Below are 20,817 nucleotides of genomic sequence, written 5' to 3' on the forward strand. Positions count from 1 at the left end.
AAAGGTATCCGAATAACCGTTTATCCGCTCCACTGTATTGAGTCATGTACATTCCAACAACAAATTAGAATGATCAAACCCTCGATCGCACCGTCAAACAACAACCGAGAGATCAACACTTTGCCACGTTCCTCGCACAAGAAACGTTAGCAAACCTCCCTCTACCCCTTAAGAGTGGGGTCTAACATCGGCACAACCGGCTCCGACCGGTGTCTCGGGAGAGAGAGAGAGAGCCCAAGAAGCGGAGAGCGTACCACCGTCGTCGTGCAGTGCTTTTCGGCGGGTGCCCCAGTCTCGGTACAGGTACGGCGGCAGGATTGCGCACATCATTCGTGCCCACCATTTCGATCCGACCCGGGACGGTTTGACGATCGTTCGGCCCTGTGCTATTGTTTCTGTGCCGCCAGTCGCTTCTTTTCCGTCGCTTCGAGCGCGTTGTTGTGCTCTTATCGCGCGTGTTTCGGTGTGTTACGGCCACTAAAGCCACTGTCGCGTGTCGATCGTACAGTCGAAGTGCATTATTTGTGTGCTGCTTTTTATGTTGAGATTTATGCAGCAGTCCTGTGTGATTGTGCGATATTGTCATTCTGGTTGTAGCCAGTAAGTTGTGTGTGATTTTGGTTTAAGCAGCTTAAGCGCAGTGACCGCTCGTGCTCGCGCAATCCAACGCAGACGCAAGAGAAGGTATGAGTAGAAATGCATCGTTTGGGTAGTTGTGTTTTCCGGCGTAGTTTGGGATAGGAAGGAGTGAGAAAAAACGCAAACGCATCTTTCGCACACCCCTGCTTCGAGAAACGCGCCGTGACGCCCCGGGCTCCATTTTCCGATCTTCTTCAACGATCTTTCATTTTGTGTGATCCGGTTTCGTACCGCCATTGTGTTCGGGAGAGAAGTAAAAAAAACAAGAGTACAAACGGTGTGTCGTGTCGTGTGTGTGTTGCTTTGTGTCCTGGTCCATGTGCTTCCCATCCATAGTGTTCTGTCGCCATTGCAAGGAAGCGTTCAGTAACCTCAAAAATCCTTCCCCTTAACCCCTCAACTGGTCCACCGCATGGTCCTAAGAAAAAAATGAGTTACAAGCAAATCTTCATCAAGACGATCAAAGTGCAATTGCAATTGAATGGACTTAAAAAAAATAGATTACTATCGTTTTAAAAGGAAATAATGCATTTCTTAAAGTGTTATAATGAATTAGCCTAGAAGCAACAAAACAAAAACCCACCCACACCGAGGCCACATTTGGGGTGTTACATTTCACACTTCTTTAACGGGTTACGGGGAAATGTTTTACCCGCACGGCTTAACGGAAAACGGAAATCGTGCGCGGACGTGCGTGCGTGCATGCTTGCGCGCGTGCGCCAGCCAGCGTTTCACGTGCACGTGGAAAGCAACGGCAGGTCCGTTTTTTCACCACTGCGTGTCCGTGAAATATTGACCGCGCGATGGGTGCGTTCGTAGGAGGAAATGCAGTGCACCGGTTGGGAATTGGGAGGCTTCCTTTTCTTTCTTCTCCTTTCTGCTTTCTTTCCCGTCTTTTCTTTTAACTGTTTGTGTGTACTGTGTACGAGTGAGTGCGTCTCTGCATGTGGGTGAGGTGAGGTGAGGAGGGCAAGCGAAAGCGAAAAGCAAATAATAGAAACCAATGGTATACGCACGGTGCAAGGAAAAACGCTGGTGGCCGTGAAGTGGTGGTGGTGGTGGCGTGCCAAAATCAATAGAAATAAAATCAAATTGAACTTGTATCTGAAACATGAAGAGAAAAGAGGGTGCAAAGAAAGGAAGGAAGAAGTGAAAAAACAACAACAACAAAACACAGTGAAAGAAGAAGGCAAGTGACGATAAATAATGGCATTAGGAAAGTTTGTTTTGGAGGTGGAAAGAGCGGGGGGGGGGAGGAAGAAGATGAAAGAAAAATAGAAAACTAAACTAAAAAATCAATTACAACAAAATATGAATCATAATGAAGCTAATCAAACAAATCGCAGCAACATTTTTCGGTAGCTCGGAAAAAAATGGACCAGTGCAACCGTCAGCAGCCAAAGTGAATCGAACGAAAATGGGGTAAAAAGTCCATTTGAAGGGGATAAAAAGTTGGGGAGTGAAACAAAAATGAGTGCAGCGTGAAATTATCTGTGTGCCGTTTTCGGACCATCAACCTCCCCCCTTCCCCCCCGTTTACCGGCGCGATGCGCTCGGAATTGGATCGGTGGGTCAGCTTTTACCCGTGCAGAAGAAACAAATATATAGCACGCGTTGAAACAAAACGTGTCGGAAGAACTCGCTCCATCGCCACAGAACACACGTGTGGGGAGTAAGTGTTGGCCTGGAAAAAAACCAATGCCCACAGTGAGCAACCAAAGCGCGAAACAGCCCGGTATCGAAATAAATGCATTTAATAATGCCCATCTTCCTGAGGGAGCGCGCACTCCAACACTCTCGCGTACGTCCCGAATTCCGCTCCCGGGTGGGGTGTTTAGCAGTGCGCCAGTCGGCCAATCCGGTTGGCTAATTAGTGCTTATTAATTGTTCGGGATGTTTATGATTAACCACCCTGGTGCCCGGCGAGCGAGGCATGCACAGCTTTAATGGTTTGCAAAAGATTTACAGTTTTGTTCGCGTTATCATCATCACCATCTTCTTCTGCTCCTTCCCACTTTATGGGCTTTTGTTTGGCTTCTTTTGCCACAATTTGGCGTAGTAAGGGATGGGTTCCGGCTAATCCACGATGATTAAATTTGAACCATATTTCACCTTACGGGTTGACACTCACACAGACACACACACACGCGCGAACGCTCAATCCTCATCCCTTTTATGGGATGGTCGAGGCTCGTGGAGTGATTTATACCGGTAGCTGTTAATACGTTTGCTACCCGAGCTTCTTCCGCGTGCCGCAAGGCAGAAGTTAATAAATTTTCCCACCGGTTAAAGCTGTACATGCAAGGGTGGGCTTTTAGGAGGGTCTGGCTGGCATGTGGAGGCTTGTCTAGAGCAATTTGAAAGAATGTCAATCGCAGGGAATCAACTGGATCACTTACAAATTCTGTCGATTAGGTGGTTTGAATTTCATTAAGGATTTAGTAGGATTTTCCCTTATGAAGTGTTTTTGAAATGTAATTATTTTGTGAAATAATGTTAATATAGAGATACAGCAATTTGTTATCTAGTTATCGTTCGATTGTCAGCACAACAGAATCCATTTTGTTCTTTATTAACGAGTATCACACGGGAGAACTTCGATAGTGTAGACACTAACGTACGGGTTTGTCAACAAGGATGACGTGAGTTCTAATCTTATTTGAACTGATAAGTGAAATATTTAAAAACCTAATTTCTTAATCAGAAAATTCCTAATTTTATATGAGATGTTTGAAATTAACCATCCTTTAGAAAGGGTGGATGTGAAAAGAAATTTTACTGGCTATTTATATTTGTGTATTGTATTCAATAGTTCCTATTAAATACTTCGGATAACGCGGACTACGCAAAAATACGTAACTTTATACATTCGTCAGATATTTTTTTCAGCAAATTGTTCTGTTTTAATATATAAATTTTCAAAATAAATTCAGTTTTTGTTGAATTTTTAGAATCAATCAAAAACGAGTGAAAAAGTTTTCATCAGTCAGAGTCATATCATATCATAAATGTAGTGACTAGGACAGCGCTCTTCAATGAAATTATTGGAAATTTTACTATAATTTGGTTGAAACCAGATAGTTTAAATTACAGTCCGCATAAATAGCGTACCTTGGGCAGTAATAGCGTAAAATCATAAGTATAAAACTAACGTACAAAAATGTATCAAAAAGCTAGTTTTACCATTCTAATTCGTTTCAGCTAAGAAAAAGCACCTAGTGCTAAGAAAAATTTTTCAATATGTCTTCCAAAATTGGCATATTTTATGTGAGATTGGATCGACTTATTTTCATGGCTTTTAATGTAAATGTAAATGCTTTTGTGGATCGAATCTGAAGAGCATTTACATCTTAATCTATTTAAAAATAGCATGCAGCCAATTATGGACGGTTTTAGGCAGATTAAATAGAACAAATTTCAGCACTACCACACGGAAGTTGGAGCCATCTGTGTAGGTTGAGCTCCCATCATAGTACGATTCTTTTCTGACATGCAGTTCCGTTGACCCTGGTAGAGACACACCGTATCGGTTTGTGGGTTTTATATTTTATTTTCACACTTTATGTGACCTGCATACCACCGGAGGCAGCCAGTATAAGGTGCGCATAGATTAGTTCCCGTCAAGATAGGCATCTGTATGGGAAGTGGTTCATTTCCTTCAAAATTTGTCAACCGAGGAGATTCGTAGGATTACTACTTTGTCAAGCTTGAACTTGATTCTTGTGATGATGTTTGCGTTTTGCGCAAGCAGCAGTGAACGATTGCGCAACTTTCGGAAAGCGGTGAAGGGTGTGATCTACCAGGGAAGGGAATGGAAGTGTGCCACAATTAGATGGCAGTGTTTATGAGCGATTGATTTGTCTGTGACTGTTCTGTATCGTTTTGTCTTAGTGTAACGAATAATTAATTGTTTCCGTTTTCTGTGTGGGAAATCCAAAACGATTTTATGCTGTGGAGTGTGGTTTTCTAGGCTTTTTTTAATTAAACTTTTCTACGGTTCTACAGCTTTTCAATCAAATTTGTGGAGTCCTGTACAATTTCAACTTAAATTTAATAAAAATAAAAGCAAACAGATTTGTGCACTAAACATCAGGTGAAGGGATAAATTACACTTGCCCGTTTCTAACCTGCTCCTAACTAGAATGTGTCCAATTAAATGTGCCCTTCTTTTTGTGGATACCGTTGCCATCCGCTGGAAGCCTTCGCTTCGCAGAAGAAGCAGTAAGTTACACCTTTACCTTAATGAAATCTTCCAAGATGCACGATGCGGTTCCATTTCGCTGCTCGCACAGCTCAGCTTCGCTGCTCTAACCTAATCATCTCGATGCTGCTCCGGTAGTAGCATCAGCGCCACCACCGCCACCGCCCAATGCAGCATGAGCAAGTTTTTCGACCACTGCAGGAGTGTTGCTTTCCGTTGGCTTAGAGAGCATCTGAGCCAAGAGCACAGCCAAGGTGTGCACAGTAAAGCGGGGTTGGTTAGGTTCGTGCGATGTAGATTGTTGCGAAAATCAACTCCATATCGTTGTAGGGTTGCACCGGCGATACGCAATGCTGCTGCTGCTGCTGCTGCTGCAATGCAATTGGGCAAATGGGTGGACGAGAGCTTGGGATTGAAGAACAAAGCTCTCTGGTGTCGATAGAATGGGCACATGGGTGGTGAATGATAGAGAGTTGGTGTGGTCGCGTTTTGTTACGACGGCGAGGGGGTACACCCGGGCACACGCGGGATGATTTATGATGCCCCGTGTTCTGGTGCCTCCGGTTTCTTGTTATGGTGTTTTGGACGGTGGACACACCGTGCGGCGCTGATCCGTACGGTGGTTTGGTGAGCATTATTGGCGAGTTGGCGAGCCGAGACGAGCACACGGAGCCGGTGATGCTTAGTTTGGGGCGCAGTGTGCTGATCGAGTTGAACTTCGCGACTTGTGTTGTGCAAAACAGTGAGGTATGGTGACGTTAACTTCTGAGCTGAGCTAAATGAAGCATTTGGTGGTTATGGTAAAACTTGCCACATTATTTACTGGTTGACTTGTATTTTTAGCATGCACAATGCAAGACCTGACTGCAGAAAGGAACATGTTTATGATGCAGTGCAACTTGTAATGTTACAAAATTTAATCTTATTTATGAATGGGATTGTCTTCTACGTAGATAATAAGACACTGTGGCCACAAGAGCACACGATGTTTTTGAGGTAGAATCTGGTATGTTTATTCAAATTAAAGTGCTTTATTATTTTTTGTTACTTTATTTTAATCATTCATTCGCTTCAATCGTCGCAGCGTCTGTTTTAACATAAATCATATCAAATTTTACCTTAATTCTTCGAAATCGATGTAAAACAAAATTATGTTAAAATTTTTGTTTCCTTTTCATTATCTGCTACTATTATACTTTGTTACCGAAGATTACCTCTTTCGTACTTTATCTTATTTGGTCGTTAATATTGGTCGTTTCTACTCCAATAAATTACAGTGGTGGCCACTTTAAGTCTACACCTCATATATTCAACTACCTTCTGTTTTTGAGGCTTCCTGGACAGTTTATCAAACCACTTATTGGAAAAAAAAATTACACGCTTTGTTGAGGATACTTATGAGCTGCGCTCCTGCAAACCAATCAATCCTATATCATTACAAATTTAGGATAAATATGCAAAAAAATTAAAAATGGTGTAACAATTATGAGGTCCTCTGGAAGTTGGACAATCTCTATTCATTTGCAAAATGACCACGCAGCTTCCCAATATTGACCAATAAGGTGTTGAAATTGAGTAATTCTAGTTATTCTTGACATGATAGTCTTGACTTCTTGCACCGGCATAGCCAAAGCGTATCCTAAGCGATATGTGAAGACGATATTGCGATACACTGTTTGAAGAGCTACCCTGGAAGCCTTTAAGTTAACTGGTGCAATGCATAACTGGTGTAAACTTCATCCAAAAAACACCCCAACCAGCTGTTGACCAAGCTACGTTATGCTTATTTTTTCTGCTTCCCCCAATCGTTTATAGCCAATCGTAACTCAATATAAATTGGCATATTGTATCGCCGAACGCCGCACACGAGAATGCAAAATTTCTTTTCGGCACCAGTTTCCGGACAACAGCAGATTACAGGAGAGGTACAGGACAGAGCCACCCACCCAGCTTTGGCAAACCAACAGACACACACTCACACATACTTACACCGTTCGATGGCGTAATGAGAAATGCTCCAAATTTGACCATTTCGCCTGCTGGTTTTTGCCAACTAGATCGGACTGCTCCCGATCACTTTCACTTTCGCCGTGGCCCTTATGCGAACGATTTTTTTTGCAATGGCTCTACAACTCCCCCTCAAGCACGATCAGTACGTGGGGGGGTGGGCATTATACGTTGCGAACCGTCGTCTGCGGCTTGCGATCTGCGTCCAGGGTTGTCTCCTTGGTGTAGGTGGACAGAAGGGTACGTGCAAAGTATGGTTGTTATTTAGCGTGAATTCAGACGCGCGATTGAAACGCGCAAACGATCTTTCAGCGTGTTCCTGGTAGTGGCAGCATTCCAATCACGATCCTAAGCCCTGGTCCTAGCCTGTCGATCAGCTTGGCTTGTGGTACCGACCTCGAGGCGTCTTTAGAGCAAGACCCTAGGCTTCGGATGAGAGTGCAGGACGTGCTTCCAGATGCAGAGTTAAGTCGTCAGTGAAGCTAATGCTGCACCGGCAGCCTCCTCCCGGCAGTCTCCGGTGGGGCCTTCCCTAAGCGGCGATCGTTTTCTCCAGCCCATTGTGTGGCGGGGTGTACATAAATTGCGATCGTTAAACAACTCTTGACCGATCGTCGCTTGCGGGCGGTTGCGGTTGGAACAGATCAGAAGTGGAATGCAGAAATTTACATCTTAATAAACAAACTCGTCTGTCAAGGCGGCCATCACAAACGGTGATGGTCTTCTGGGGGCAGGGCTCGTTGAATTACCAAACGAAGACTTTGCGTCTCGCAGAGCTCCGAGGTTGACGGGATCACTCTACGGGTAGGTCTGAGACCAAGGAGCGCAGCACCAGTCAAGAGCGACAGCATTGCGAACGGAGTGACCTCCTCCACCTCGTCTGCTCCAGGAAGATGCGACGCGTAACGTCCACTAGCATCCTCGACCAGACGTCGGGATGTGGGAAAAACAGCCCATATTGGTGTATTGTTTACGTGTGCTTACATGCAAATGATCGGTGGCATTGCGCAACGAAAAACGTTTGGCGGCAGCGCTACCGGGAGGAGGCGCAGCAAAGTTTGCGATTGGTTTTGCCTTTTTGCCAAGCGCTGTTTAATGACCCGCAAGACACGCCGACGATGTGCGTGTAACTGCGGGTGGGGGAGGGGGAGAAACTGCGGGTCCATGCAGTTTTGCTGGCCATTGAGACACGCTGACATTGTAATTAATTAAGTTCCCATTACGCTTGCGCACTCATCGCTTGCGCCCATATATGTTTGACATGCCATGTTACGTGGGCACTGAGGGACGGTTTCTTCTGGAGAGTTTCTGGAAAGGATCCTAAAGAGCGCATCGAAATGAGCGATTCGGAGGGGAATAAATGTTGCATTTCTGGGTGTAAAATTGATTTTATCTACAGTGACATTATATGTCACGTACAGCCGTGATGTGTTTGGTTCCTTATTTGGGGGACACGATCGTTGCTCCAGTTCCTGGCCGTTGCAGTGAATTGGATCAGCTTTCATTAGTTCTTGTACCGTCATAATGTGTTTGACCTTATTTCGGCTATCTTGATATTCAACAACGACCCAGGATAGGGTAGTTACTGACCTGTGGCCTTGTTCGGTTTGATGGCAAAACAGGGTGTTAATGTTGGCGCCGGACTTAAAAACTGACTTAATGTGCAATGATTGCAAACAAAGTATTGCACCCACTCACAAAAGGAACTTGAATTATTATTCATACTCCAGTCTGAACAGATTCATTCACCCTTAATCTAAGGTCATCGGAAAGACCCACCTCATCTCCTGGTTTCATCGATAACATTCCCAATCCCCAACATCTCGCCTCGTCCCACAAAGGAGGGAGCACCAGGTTGCATCGATTGTGTAACATCCGCCACGGCCACGGCGTCCACAATGCGGGGGGGGACTGGTGAGCAAAAAACCTCACTCTCATTCCCCAGTAAGACCAGCTAACATAAATCTCACATGACAGGTCGGAAAAAAAAGAATTACAACTAAACCATTTTGTAGCTGCCAGCCAGCAGCACCCGTCCCGCACGATTCTAGGTCAAACGCGATACGCGCCCCGAACGGCATTCCGCGCAGTGGCGGTGCCAGAAGAGTTCCAAGTTCAGTCACCCTTGGCGCGCGGCTCCCTTGTGCTACCTGTGCACCTGAAAAAAAACTGAAGCAATAATTATCTAATATTACGAAGAGCAAGAGAGCTAGAGAGAGTGGGAAGGCACTGTGGCAGTAAATTTGGCTTAACCTGAACTTCATGCTACGGTGGGTTTGGGGGAGCAGACGCGAGATATACATATACGGGTGAAGGTGAAAAGACGAGATCGCAGTAGTGCCCACAAGAGACGCCCGTTGTTGATCGACCGATATATGTGAGGCTCGGCTAGACACATGAGCAAGATACGATGAGGAGAAAGAGATGTAGGTTAAGCAGGTGGTACCTGCACCGAACAACCACTTGCTCCGGGCGGCTCAGCTGATTGCCGCAAGGGAAGGTGATCATTTGCCGGCGGCGCTGGCGTTGGCCACAACGCCAAATAGAGAGAAAACACTCCAAAACGCCATCGCATACACAGCCCGCAGCACATATCGACGGGTTTCGGGCTGGTCGAGCTTCTAGAGCAGTTAGGGGCGAAGGAAAGCTCTGCCCAACTTTTTATTAGCGATTAGACGTAAATATGGGCAGAGACAGAAAAAAGCAGGGCAGTCATCAAGATTGTCTGGGCGTCTAGGCGTTAAATTTAAAGCACCAGGGAGTGCTGCTGCCGTACACTCACTGCACTGGCTGGGTCGTTTGGCGAAATCAATTTGCTGGTGAGATGATTTTGCAAGATCCTCTCAAGTGCGTACGGTTTTTGTTGAGCAGCGATGCCGACAGACGGGGACGGAGATGACCCAAATCAATCAAAATATTGATCCTGCATACTGCAGCCCGCTTGTAACGAGGCGCTTTTGGAAGATGGTTGTGCAATGATGGGGCACTCCATTGGAATTCAAACTCCCAACGCGCAATGATTAACGATGCCCGTAATTACATTACTATTGTACGATGCGGCTTCGGATGAACTGTAGATTCCTTGACGGTGTGTGGATCAACAGAATCCAGTTTTCTATGTCGCTCCGGCGTTATCGGTGACCATCGCCCATACGATCATCTGTCGCTGGAGTAATCCCATACGATTATGGTGCGTCACACCCTCGGGGCGGTTGGGCGCCGAGCCGGTCCTACAGAGGGCAGTGACATGTTGCCATGGTTTTATGTTACAGTGCGGGCGCGAGCGCACTCAAAACAGCCCGCTTTGTGCTTGGCCACCGTTGGTTGCCTCCCGATGTTTTTTTTTCTTCTTCCAAAACTGGTTCATTTAATTTTGGAGTGCAAAACCACCGTACCCGACGATCGATCAATCGATTGATCGAGTGGAAACGTTTGTCAGCCGACTGGGTGACCCACCTGCGCTAGCCAGGCCTAGCCAATGCATTGGATGGGAGTCCTGCAGCACACAAGCTGAGGCTGTATTTCATCGCATGGCGTGCTTGCGAAATGTTGCGCTGACCCAAATTCAACTAGCAGCAGTGGCAGCCACAACAACTCATGCCTGCACTGGGCCGTACCTTTTGACCACCGTTTGGCCACCGATCGAGACGAACCCGTTGGCGATAAAGTTATTGGCAAACGAATATTGGGCCATTCTCGAAACATACACACCCAAGCCATTAGAGCAAAAAAAAGAGGGGTGCGACAGGTTAAGGATGCAAGAGGGGATCCCGCAGGGGTTAGGATTCCAGGGACTAATGGAGTGATTAGTGAAAGTGATCGTTTTAAATATGTGGGCACGTGCACGGCGAGGCCCTTTTGGCGAGAACACTACTCGGCCGATCTTAACGGGGGGAATTCGTTCGTTCGGGTCAATCGTAAACAGAAACTAGGTTAGAGGTTTGTTTGCCCTGTTTGTGTCTGCAATTGCTTGTCCACGCTGGCACGCTGTTGACGGGGAGGCAAACCTTTCGAACCGCAAAAGCCAAGACGTGGGTAAATCGATCGGACCCTAGTGCTGTCCACATATATGATGGCGGGTGCAGGCAAATCAGGTGCTCGTTGGCGTTGACCAACAGCGTTGGACAGAACCCGACTGTGCTCGTGCACGAAGCTCGAGATGGACAACATACGATTGCACTTTGTTCGAATGCGGAGGGGCAGTGTGCAGGTGCTGATGGAGAGAGGTACAACGCCACGCATGCAAAGTGCTGCACACCCCTACGAACGTTTGGGGATGGTGTGAGCAAAGCAAATGGCAACATTTACAATGTCCATGTGTTGGTCGTCGTAACAAACACGGCGGTACACACGGGGGCGGTTGTTTGCAGACTCCCGACTGCCCTAAAATTGCGCAGCTCGACAAACAGGTGAACGATTTGCGCGTGATCGAGCATAAACTTTACGACCGGGGCAGATGCCTTTTAAGGCGTGACTGTGTAGATCAATATTTGAAACACTTTGGAGACTACCGATTTTAGTTGACCGATTCAGTTTGATGCGTTCAGAAGAGGCAGCTTCCAAATGGGGAACGCTGTTTGTCTATTGGAAGCTTTAACAGAGCAAGCAGTTCTGAGTATGAAGGCGTAGCTCATTAGGAAATCTTCACTCAAACGCACTCGACCGCGTAGTACGGCGTCCGATTTCCGGTACTGCACTGGAGCGTGCGGAAAGCCTGGACATCTTTATGCTGGTCTGGCGCTCGTAGCAGAGGGACTGTCCTTGTCCTTCGCTTCCAATTAGTAGCATCAACATCGTCTACCGAAATGATATGACGCTCGTGTGCCACCGGTTACACTAATTGATGATATAATCGCCGATGAAAGATGCTTCTCCAATCGTTGATTAGTGATTTTGTGTGGGCTTGTCCATTGGACAGACTGCCCTCGACTGTCTTTAAACCAGGAGAAGATGCTCATTGGATTAATTATTATCACTGTGAGGAGTTTTGTTTGAAGGTTAGCGTTGTCATTGCGGTTGCGTTACGTTGACGATGATTAGGCTCGACAGTAGGAAGGAAGAAGCGAGATTTTGTGTGACATTCAATCCCGCAATTCTGAGTATTTGATTGTTTCTCATATTTCACCGAGAAAAAAGCGTGATTGAAGCATCATAAAGCGATGCTGACGGAAGTGGGAGATGGAGCAGTGTCCATGAACGCCTTAATATAAACATTAGAGTCAGATTCCTCCGCTGTCTATCTGTTTGTTTTTAATCAAATGATTGAAAGTGGAAGATGTCTGGCATAACCTTAACGACCAACTTTGCCTTGCTTATTCTAATCATCAGATTTTCATCTATGAGACATTTAAATCTTACTTAATGCTGATATCTTCTTCGTATCTCTTTTTCCCCTCTCTTACAGCCGACTGTCAGTGGGGTCCAGGATTGATGGGTGTTGAAGGATTGTAGTAGCATGGTATTTAGGGGGTTATTTTAGCAACAGCAAAACAAAACTTCGCAGCCCTCCCCCTGGGTTTTATGCAGCAAGTCCTTGGCACGCGTGTGAGGCACTCTGGTGGCGCGCAACGCCGAATATGACACACGCTTTGACGGGCGACTGTCAAAGCAACCACATCGCACCGCGGGTCTGACATCCGGACGAACCACCCTTGTCGCGATGCCCACCATGTCTTCCACGTGGATCGAGGAGCGGCCGGGCGACCACGGCGGTAGTCCGGTCGCGCGACGACCCCACCGCGACGGCTCGGAACCATGCTCGGACGTGTTCAGCAACATCAGCAACCAGAGCGCCGGTTCGGGCCGGTCGTCCGGTGTACGCCGGTTCGGGGACATCTTCCGCAACCGGCTGAAGCTGGCCGGTGTGGCCGCGATGCGCACGTTCAACGAGAGCTTCCCCCAGGAGTGTAAGATACACACGGACGAGGAGAACGGTGTGGAGACGCCCTCGCCGAAGGGGGCGCAGGCGGTTGGCCGAATGGGCGAATCGTTCGATCGTTCGCTCGATGCGGTGCTGGTGAACGAACGGGCGACCGGACGCCGGGATCGAACGTTTACCGAGCGCAGCAACACACTGGCGGGCACTGGTGGAACGGCGATGACGGGGAAAGGTGCTGTAGGAGCTGGCGGTGGTGGTGGTGGTGGTGCCGGTGCTGGAGGGTTGCGATCGCGACGCAGCTCGACAATGTTCCGCCAGCGGACCACCGTACAGCGTACTTCGAGTGGGTGAGTAGTTAACCCTTTTTTGTTTGTTTGCTGTTTCTTTGTCCCTGGATGATAAGCTTGAAGAATTTCGTGTAATTAGACGATTACTCGCTGTATCTCATCGTGTGCCCTCCGGGGTAATAATTTTCCGAGGACAGCTCGCGTGGTGACTTTTTGTCTGCCTGCGTTCCTTTATGTCCAGCTATCCAACCAACGCTATCAATTAACCGTCCAAATGGTCTTCACACGGTCGAAGGGCGACCACAAGAAGAACCCTTTGCAAGGTTAGGGGCCCCACTAGTGTCGTGCTTCTGAGACGACGGTTTTCGTCACTGATTGGCGTCTAGGTCGAGAAGGTTTGTTTGTGTAGTGGTGCCTCTCCCCTCCCTAGTGTATGTCTATCAAGCGTCCGCACCGTACATCACGCGTTACATTTAGGGAATGATAAATTATTACATCAGTGTACTTGATCTTCATCTGTATCACTCTCTCTCTCCCTCCAGCACTCGATGACGATCTTGCTCACGATCTTTTGCACGGGACAATTAATTAATAAGGCTACGGGGCCTTTCAAGAGCCATTCGGCTGAGGGTTAAGGCCGGAAGCGGGCGCTTATATTTACAAAGCGTTTCAGTTTCAACAGGTCCCGCTCGATTAGGCGAAGTTTGATGGGTCGTGGCAGCGGTGGCGGCACCATTAATTGAATAAAATCGTGACACACACTGGAGGGGGAGGGAGCTGAACACAGTGAAATACAAACAGTTTGGCATCGATGCTAATTTCTCAGCTGATCGGACCCGGGGGCCCGTACATCGGCAGGGGATGACTATAATAGGTGTGAAATTCCGCAGTGCGAGAATTTTATTTTTTTTCCCCCGCGTCATTCTGTGCTTGGTGCGAGGTATGCTGCTGCTAGTGTGGTTTATGGTGTCGAGTTGCAATCGGAAAGCGAAAGGGAAATGGAACCCGCTGACCACCGAATGTGGAATGTGTCGGCAAATTAGCGTTTGGCTTTGTGCCAAACGGATTGATTTATATCAGTGGGAAAAGAAGGGTATTTAATGGTAGGATTGCTATTAAAAGCCTGAAGTTTTAGCAGAGATTAAGGATTTAAAGCTGCACCAAGTTGGCAGGAGGTGTTTCTTTTTGATGTTGATGCCATTCGTTATGTGCTGTTTAAAGCATTAAGGGTGTGAGTTTTTTAATTTATGTCGTAAATGCTCTGCCAAACAACAAGACTGTGGCTAAATGAGATAATTGCTGACATAAAATTCAATTTAATTATTTAAAAATTATGTAAATGAACGTGATTATGCGTTTAAATTGAATAAATTCATGGTTTTCTTTCTCTTTTACATGAATGTGAACATAAAATCCCAGTGTACGCGTGGTATAATATGCAACCTGATGATGATTTACAGGCAAAAATCGTTAATATGAAATTAAAACACACACAGTTTACTCCGTCACTTCAGCGAAAGGGCACTTTTTCGCTATTTAATGAGTACCAATTGTTCATATGAGCTTCGGAATTTGAATCGCCTTCATGAATGCATTAACCTACCTAATATGCCTACTTTCGCTATCTTTCAAGCAATCAACGCTCGAAGCGAAAGGGAGAGCTGAACGGAGAAATCGGAAGCATGAGAACGGTGGCGCACGGTTCCGATCGTGATGATACTGTGGCCGGAAAATCCAATCAAACATTGGACTCTCACACTTGGTTTCGGTTCCTCCCGCACATGCTGCGGGTTTTGTAGTAACCTTCACCCAATCGCCAAGCCGCGAAAGCGTGAAGATCACGACGAGATGGATCGCCAACGAGAGGTCTCAGCGGATCAAAAGGCACACACCGCCGCCTAGCGTGAAGGTCCTGCTCGAAGTCTGATTTGCCTCCCGCAAACCATCTCATCACCGGATGCGTGAGCTGGGGTGGGGGGTTTTGAAAATAAACATATATATGAAGGGAAAAGACCCCAAAAATGGATGCGCCGCGTCATCGCCATCTCGAAAGGGAAGCGATGGTCGTTACAGACAGACGAATAAATATTCATCCGTCCGCGGTGGAACGAATCGCGGTGCACACCTTGAGGCGTTTGATTCGTTTAGTAAACGGTTTTTGGACACCACTCTATGGGGACTTTGGGCTGCATCTTTGGGCGCTACCAATTAGTCCAATATCATGCGTTTTAATGAGGCAGCCGAAGCATCTTGCTTGCCCGCTATTTGTATCGCGAGATGATCGTGGCACGCGCCACCTTATGCCAAGGGTTCCGGTGTCGTGTCCGTTTTCTGTTGTTTTGGAGAGTGTGAAGTCAGAATTTGCATGCATACGCCAAGATCGTGCGCGAGGTTTTTATGCTTTATTGGTACAGAAATTGGTTCTGGCTGGCGGGCAGCTGACGCCGGCACCAAAATAGGACACTCACGATCGATTTGACATTCCCAGCAGCCAGCGGTCCAAGGATGCAAACAGACGCCGCCACAGTGGAGCACTCGTGCAGAATAAGCAGGGCTGATCCATTTGGCGTAGCGAATTGAGTGCAAATCTGGGGAAGGTCAGGCAAATTGGACGTAACTGCTGTGTGTGTGTGAGTAGGATCATAACCTCCAACACACCTTCGCTCCGACCGAAAGATCAGAACCCAGCAGGAGGAGGTGAAAGGGCACCTTCCTAGTGCTCCTTTAAAATATCATTAATTGATGCTTCCGAACACGCACCGGTGGAGATGGTGTATTGGTTTGGTGGTCTTGTGGATTGGTCAATGCGTTTCCTTGGTATTTTCGGCAGAGCGCGCTTTGCGGTTACGGATAGGCTCTATGATTAAAGCTCACAGTTAAAGGTTATTCAAGCCTTATACTTTGTGAATGAGTCGAACTGGAATTTTAATTGTGAAAATGTGTTTAATTGTTCATTTTAGCGTCTTTCAGTGTTTTGTTGCATAAACTGCTTGAACTAAGACGAGGCTAATGAAGATGAAAGTCGGTGGGGTTCATTTTTTGGAGTAGTGTGTTTAAATCTTGAATAAATTATGGGTATTTGAATCAATGTAAATAATAATTTACGAACATAAAAGTATATGAAGTAAAATAAATGAAATTCTGATGAAAAATACTTAACTGTTTGTGCACAATGTGATTGTAAACACAGAAATACCGTCGCTACAAATCCCGATGCTCAAAAGAAATAAGTTTACATTTTCTTCAAGTGCACTCATGTGCATCGCCGGCACAAAATTAGGTGCAGAGATTACAGCATCATGGACGGCTCGGCTTGACTTTCCTTCGCAACGCTCTAAAACGGGCTGCGTTTTTATGGTCGTCCCTTTTTTCCTACAAAGAATTTCCGGCTTTTCGATGGCACAAAATTGCTTTCTTTGTGCGCTGGACAGGCAATTTTTCTTCACTCGACAGCGGAAGTGACCTTCGGAGGATCGCGTTCTTTTTATTTGCCCTCAGAATGTAAAGCCTCACCGTGTTCAGCGTTACTGTTGGGAGGGTGTAGCACCAAAGTAATGTGTCCCGGAGGGGAGATATATATTTTCACTTGTTCGCTGTTTAAAAATACCGCCCAAAAAAGGAGGAAAACGTAGTTAACATCTTTTGCAATGTGCATCGCAGGTAAGAGATGCACACTCGTTTAGTAGTAGTAATACCGAAGGTACTAAGGTAGTGAGTCGTAAATTTGACTAGACATTACACTTTTGTTAAATTGGCCCACGTAGGACCTTTAAAGGCGTCTGCAAACTGCCAATAAATCGACTAGTAAACTGCCAACGAAACATACCTTATTTTGTAACGAAAATGAAACGCTTAGCAAAAGATATTCACTTTCTTCATTATTGAGGTTTAGTAATTGTAAAGGTTATTGAAAAGAAATAATGATCATCGTGCGGGGGAAACCCCACCAAACTAATCGCTGATGATAGATAATTTCCATTTTTTTGTACACTCACACACACACACACCATCAAGGCGTGTCAGTGCTAATTTGTGTTGACCACAATTGGAAGAAATTGGCGAATGAGCCTGCTGCCACGGTACCTGCTGTGCGAAGAAGAGCATACTCACACGTGCCTCAGTACCTCGGACCCGACACCGATATGCATCTGCACCGGGCACCGGTTTGGAGCATAAACGAACGAAATGTGCAGAAGAAAAGATTTCACTCTCTAACAGACGCTGCCATTGATTCATTCAGCAAACAACCAGCGCTGCCTTCGGGGAGCCGACCGCGTATCAGATGTAGCACAATCGCACACCGTACACAGATTGAGATCGTAATGTTGCAATGCAGGAATCTAATGATATTTTCACTCCTCGCGCACACTTGCTGTATAGGCTGACCTACTCCGAGTTGTGTGTGTGTGTGTGTGTGTGTGTGTGTGTAAAAAAGAAGTGAAGTGAAATACGAAGGTAACCGGAATGCTCGTTAGTAGTTGTTGGTGAGCTTTGTTGCATTGTGCTGACGATGATGCAGAAGAAGGGATCGTACGAGTGCCGATCAGCTGTCTGTTGGGAAAAGGGCTGATACAAGCGTACGGTGACCTAGAAAAAAGGGGAGCTCCAGGATGCTGGGTTTGGTGTTTGGGTTTAGTGCTGGGAGGAAGAAAAACATTCCATATCAAGTTGGAGCATGTTTTTCCTCCTTCCGGCAAGAGTGTGTGATTGTTTTTACTCAGCCCGGGTGAAATACGACGAGTGAAAGTGTATGTAAATTTCCGATGGAAGTTTTTCCAATGTCATGTTCTGACTTTACGGTCCCGTGGAACGGTCGTTAATTCTTCGTCAAAAAAAAAAGTAAAAAAGCAAAACAATAATAGTTTTGTTCTATCTATTAGCAAGGAATTGTTGAGTACTTTTTACAGAAGCATAAGCATAAAAAATAGAATAGAAAAATGAATAACTGTAGTATAAGAATAAACAAAACTAAATATTTAAATAAAATAAAATAACAGCAAGTAGATGAGAAATCATCAAAAATAAAATTATAAAAACTAAAAAAACACTTGCAAAACAAGACACAAAATCAGCGGCGGATCTAACGGTAGGCGGACTAGGCGGTCGCCTGGGGCCCCGCCGATTTAGGGGCCCCGTAGATCGCCATTCTATAGTATGCCGTATGGACAGAGTACTAGCGACAAGGGCCCCCGGAAGGATGGCCGATGGGGCCCCGTGGTTGGCGAATCATTTGCACCCCCCCCCCGTCAGCAAAAATTTAAGAGTTTGCGACAGATGATTTGTGAAGGATTTGATTTGCGAAGGGCCCCCCGCTGAATCAATTGCACCCCCCCCCCCCCCCCCGTCAGCAAAAATTGAAGAGTTTGCGACTGATGATCGAAGGGGGCCCCGACGGCATTTCAAGTTTACTGTTCAATCTCCCAACAGCAACGTTAGTGCCGCTACCCCCCCCCCCCCAACAACATTTACCATTTACAGAGGGCCTCAACTCGTCGTTCCGCCTAGGGCCCCCCATACCCTAGATCCGCCACTGCACAAAATCCCATTAAAAACACAATTAAGTGTGACTTATAACGCATGAAAAAAATAACACATCACATAAATTAATAGAGAAAAAGAGATAAAAGCTTATCATAGATAGTTTGAGAAAATCAAAGGAAATTTAAACTGCTTGAAGCGGATATCAAACGAGTAACCGTTGTTCTGTTTCTGATTGAACCATACACCCACCAAGAAGAAAGAATAATGCAAGTATTTGAAAAGTAGCACATCTATCAAACCTTCGAAAGGAAAAGTCAAACAGTTTTCTGCAAATAGTTATCTTATGCATACTTGTTTATATCCGCTACACTCGTTCTACTGCACTGAGCTACTGAATGCATGTTACTTTCTAGGTTTACTTTCCATTTTCGTCTATACGTCCACCAAGTTTGTTTTTTTGCATGCCTTATGCTCCTTCGCGACTGAAAACCTGTCTCTGGTGGGGAGGTGTCGTGCTGCAAATCTTATCGTCATCGGTGCAATGTACTCTGGAAAGGTTGCACTTTTGCTTACCCCTGATCCATGTCGTGCCTTTTGCATGTTACTGAGAAGGAAATTGCGGTACAACTAATATGTGTTTTCGGAGAAGCCTTTCATTCTGCTAGGTTTTATGAACTGTTGGCCGTTACGATTGTGATAACAGAAGCTAATAAACGATAGCATTGCTGAGGTATAAAGTAAAAATGGGATGAATGTAACGTATAAACAGTAAACACTATTTGAACGGGCCTTTCCTGCGGAAGTGCTTCTAAAAAAGCACTGTTTCACCCACTGTTTTAATCTTTGCAAGGAAAATGCACTCGACTGCTTCTCTAACTATGCACACGACAAACCAGCTAGACCGGTTTCCACACAGTTGCTCAAAGCTGCCCAGTAAGAGTGAAAATGCACTAGCACACAGAGCAGCTTCTCACTTTCTTCCCGGCTGGTGTCTTTGTGTAACCTTCACACAGTGTTTTTCCATTTCCACTTTCCTAACCGTAGGCCGGCTTGCAGGAATGCAAGCCCTCCGTTCGGTCGTGGTCAGATCAGTCATCTGCAGCAGCATTGCTGTTCCGGCTGCGTGAAGCTCGTTGCGGTGCAACAACAACAGACAGATCTAGATCAGTGGTGGTGGGAGCAGCTGGATGGCAGGAGAACATCCGGGCCCATCCTTAATTGTGAGTGCGTGTTCAAAATGCAGAACATTTCGTAAAACCGGCTCGTGGTTATCATATGTTTGCTTGCTGGAATTTCTGTTCCGGTTTCATGTGCTCGATGGTTTCTAGTCGATCAGATTTGATTCGGTCGGTCGTGTTTCCTTACATGTTGTGATAGTGCTCGGTGTGATGTGTTCAAAGCCGGTTAGCTCATTGGCCGTTTGATACTACGGTCAAACGGTTTGCATGGTGCATCCGCAGTCGATGCACTTCACTGTTGTGTGGCTTGTGCTGTGCCGGTTCTGGGCAGTGAAATATGTGCTCGCCTGGAGATAGTTTTCCCGAGAATTCGACACGACAAATCATTGATGTGGGATGCGTCTGACGTTTGCAGTATCGATTTTCTCACTGGAGAGCGGAAATTGCATTTCGAACTTGAAGCTGCATTTTTGTGTGTACGTGTTGTGTTGATGCGTCGGTTGTGTGCGTGCCTGTGTATAGGGGGAGGGGGGGATTTTGTATGATGTTTGTGTGGGGAGTGAAAGAAGACCCAAAAGTGTTTTGTTGCTGGTTTGATTGCGAGGGACAATGTACGATAGGGTACGGCGTTTGAAAGGTGTGAGTAGGTCAAACAAAAAGCATTCACATCAAACATGTAGGAACATATTCACTTGTTGCCTTATCATCATATGTAATGGTGGATCAAAGGGTGAAACGATAGTGAAGAGAGAGAGAGTTATGGAAATGGCCCCCGGTTTTATTCATATTTAGACTTGACCTTCGTGAAAGTTTAATTGAAATAAGATTGAATAGATGTCAAGGGTCGTCTTATACCTTGTACATTACCCTTTATTAAGCTTTCTCTCTGTCATTTGGTCACTGTCGATTTCTTGAATCAACTTCATACGGTCTTTAAGAAAATCATTTTACAAATGTATCGTAATAACTCAAACAATCCTGAATTCATTTGAAAAGTACTAGAAGTGTATCTGAAAGAAGCTTCAAAGAAGCTTTCGCATTTAAAAGATGTGATGAAATGTAGGCTACATGTGTTCAGTACAACTTCTGCATCACCAATAGCCACTAAAAGAACTGGTTTTGATTTTATGTACCTTTCATAACTAA

The 20,817-nt window shown here is 45.8% G+C and overlaps 1 protein-coding gene across 1 annotated transcript in view; it reads left to right on the forward strand.

The window, feature by feature from the left end:
- The first annotated feature begins 253 nt into the window (after positions 1-253).
- Positions 254-20,817, forward strand: part of LOC120952472 (uncharacterized) — a 57,806-nt gene continuing 37,242 nt past the window's right edge. Inside the window, exons 1-2 of the mRNA XM_040371828.2 lie at positions 254-684; positions 12,252-13,072. Of these exons, the coding sequence (XP_040227762.2) occupies positions 12,507-13,072 (566 nt within the window). The 5' untranslated portion in view covers positions 254-684; positions 12,252-12,506. The remainder of the gene's footprint in view (positions 685-12,251; positions 13,073-20,817) is intronic.

The sequence above is a fragment of the Anopheles coluzzii genome, chromosome 2 (genome assembly GCF_943734685.1).
Source record: "Anopheles coluzzii chromosome 2, AcolN3, whole genome shotgun sequence".
Lineage (NCBI taxonomy): Eukaryota > Metazoa > Arthropoda > Insecta > Diptera > Culicidae > Anopheles > Anopheles coluzzii.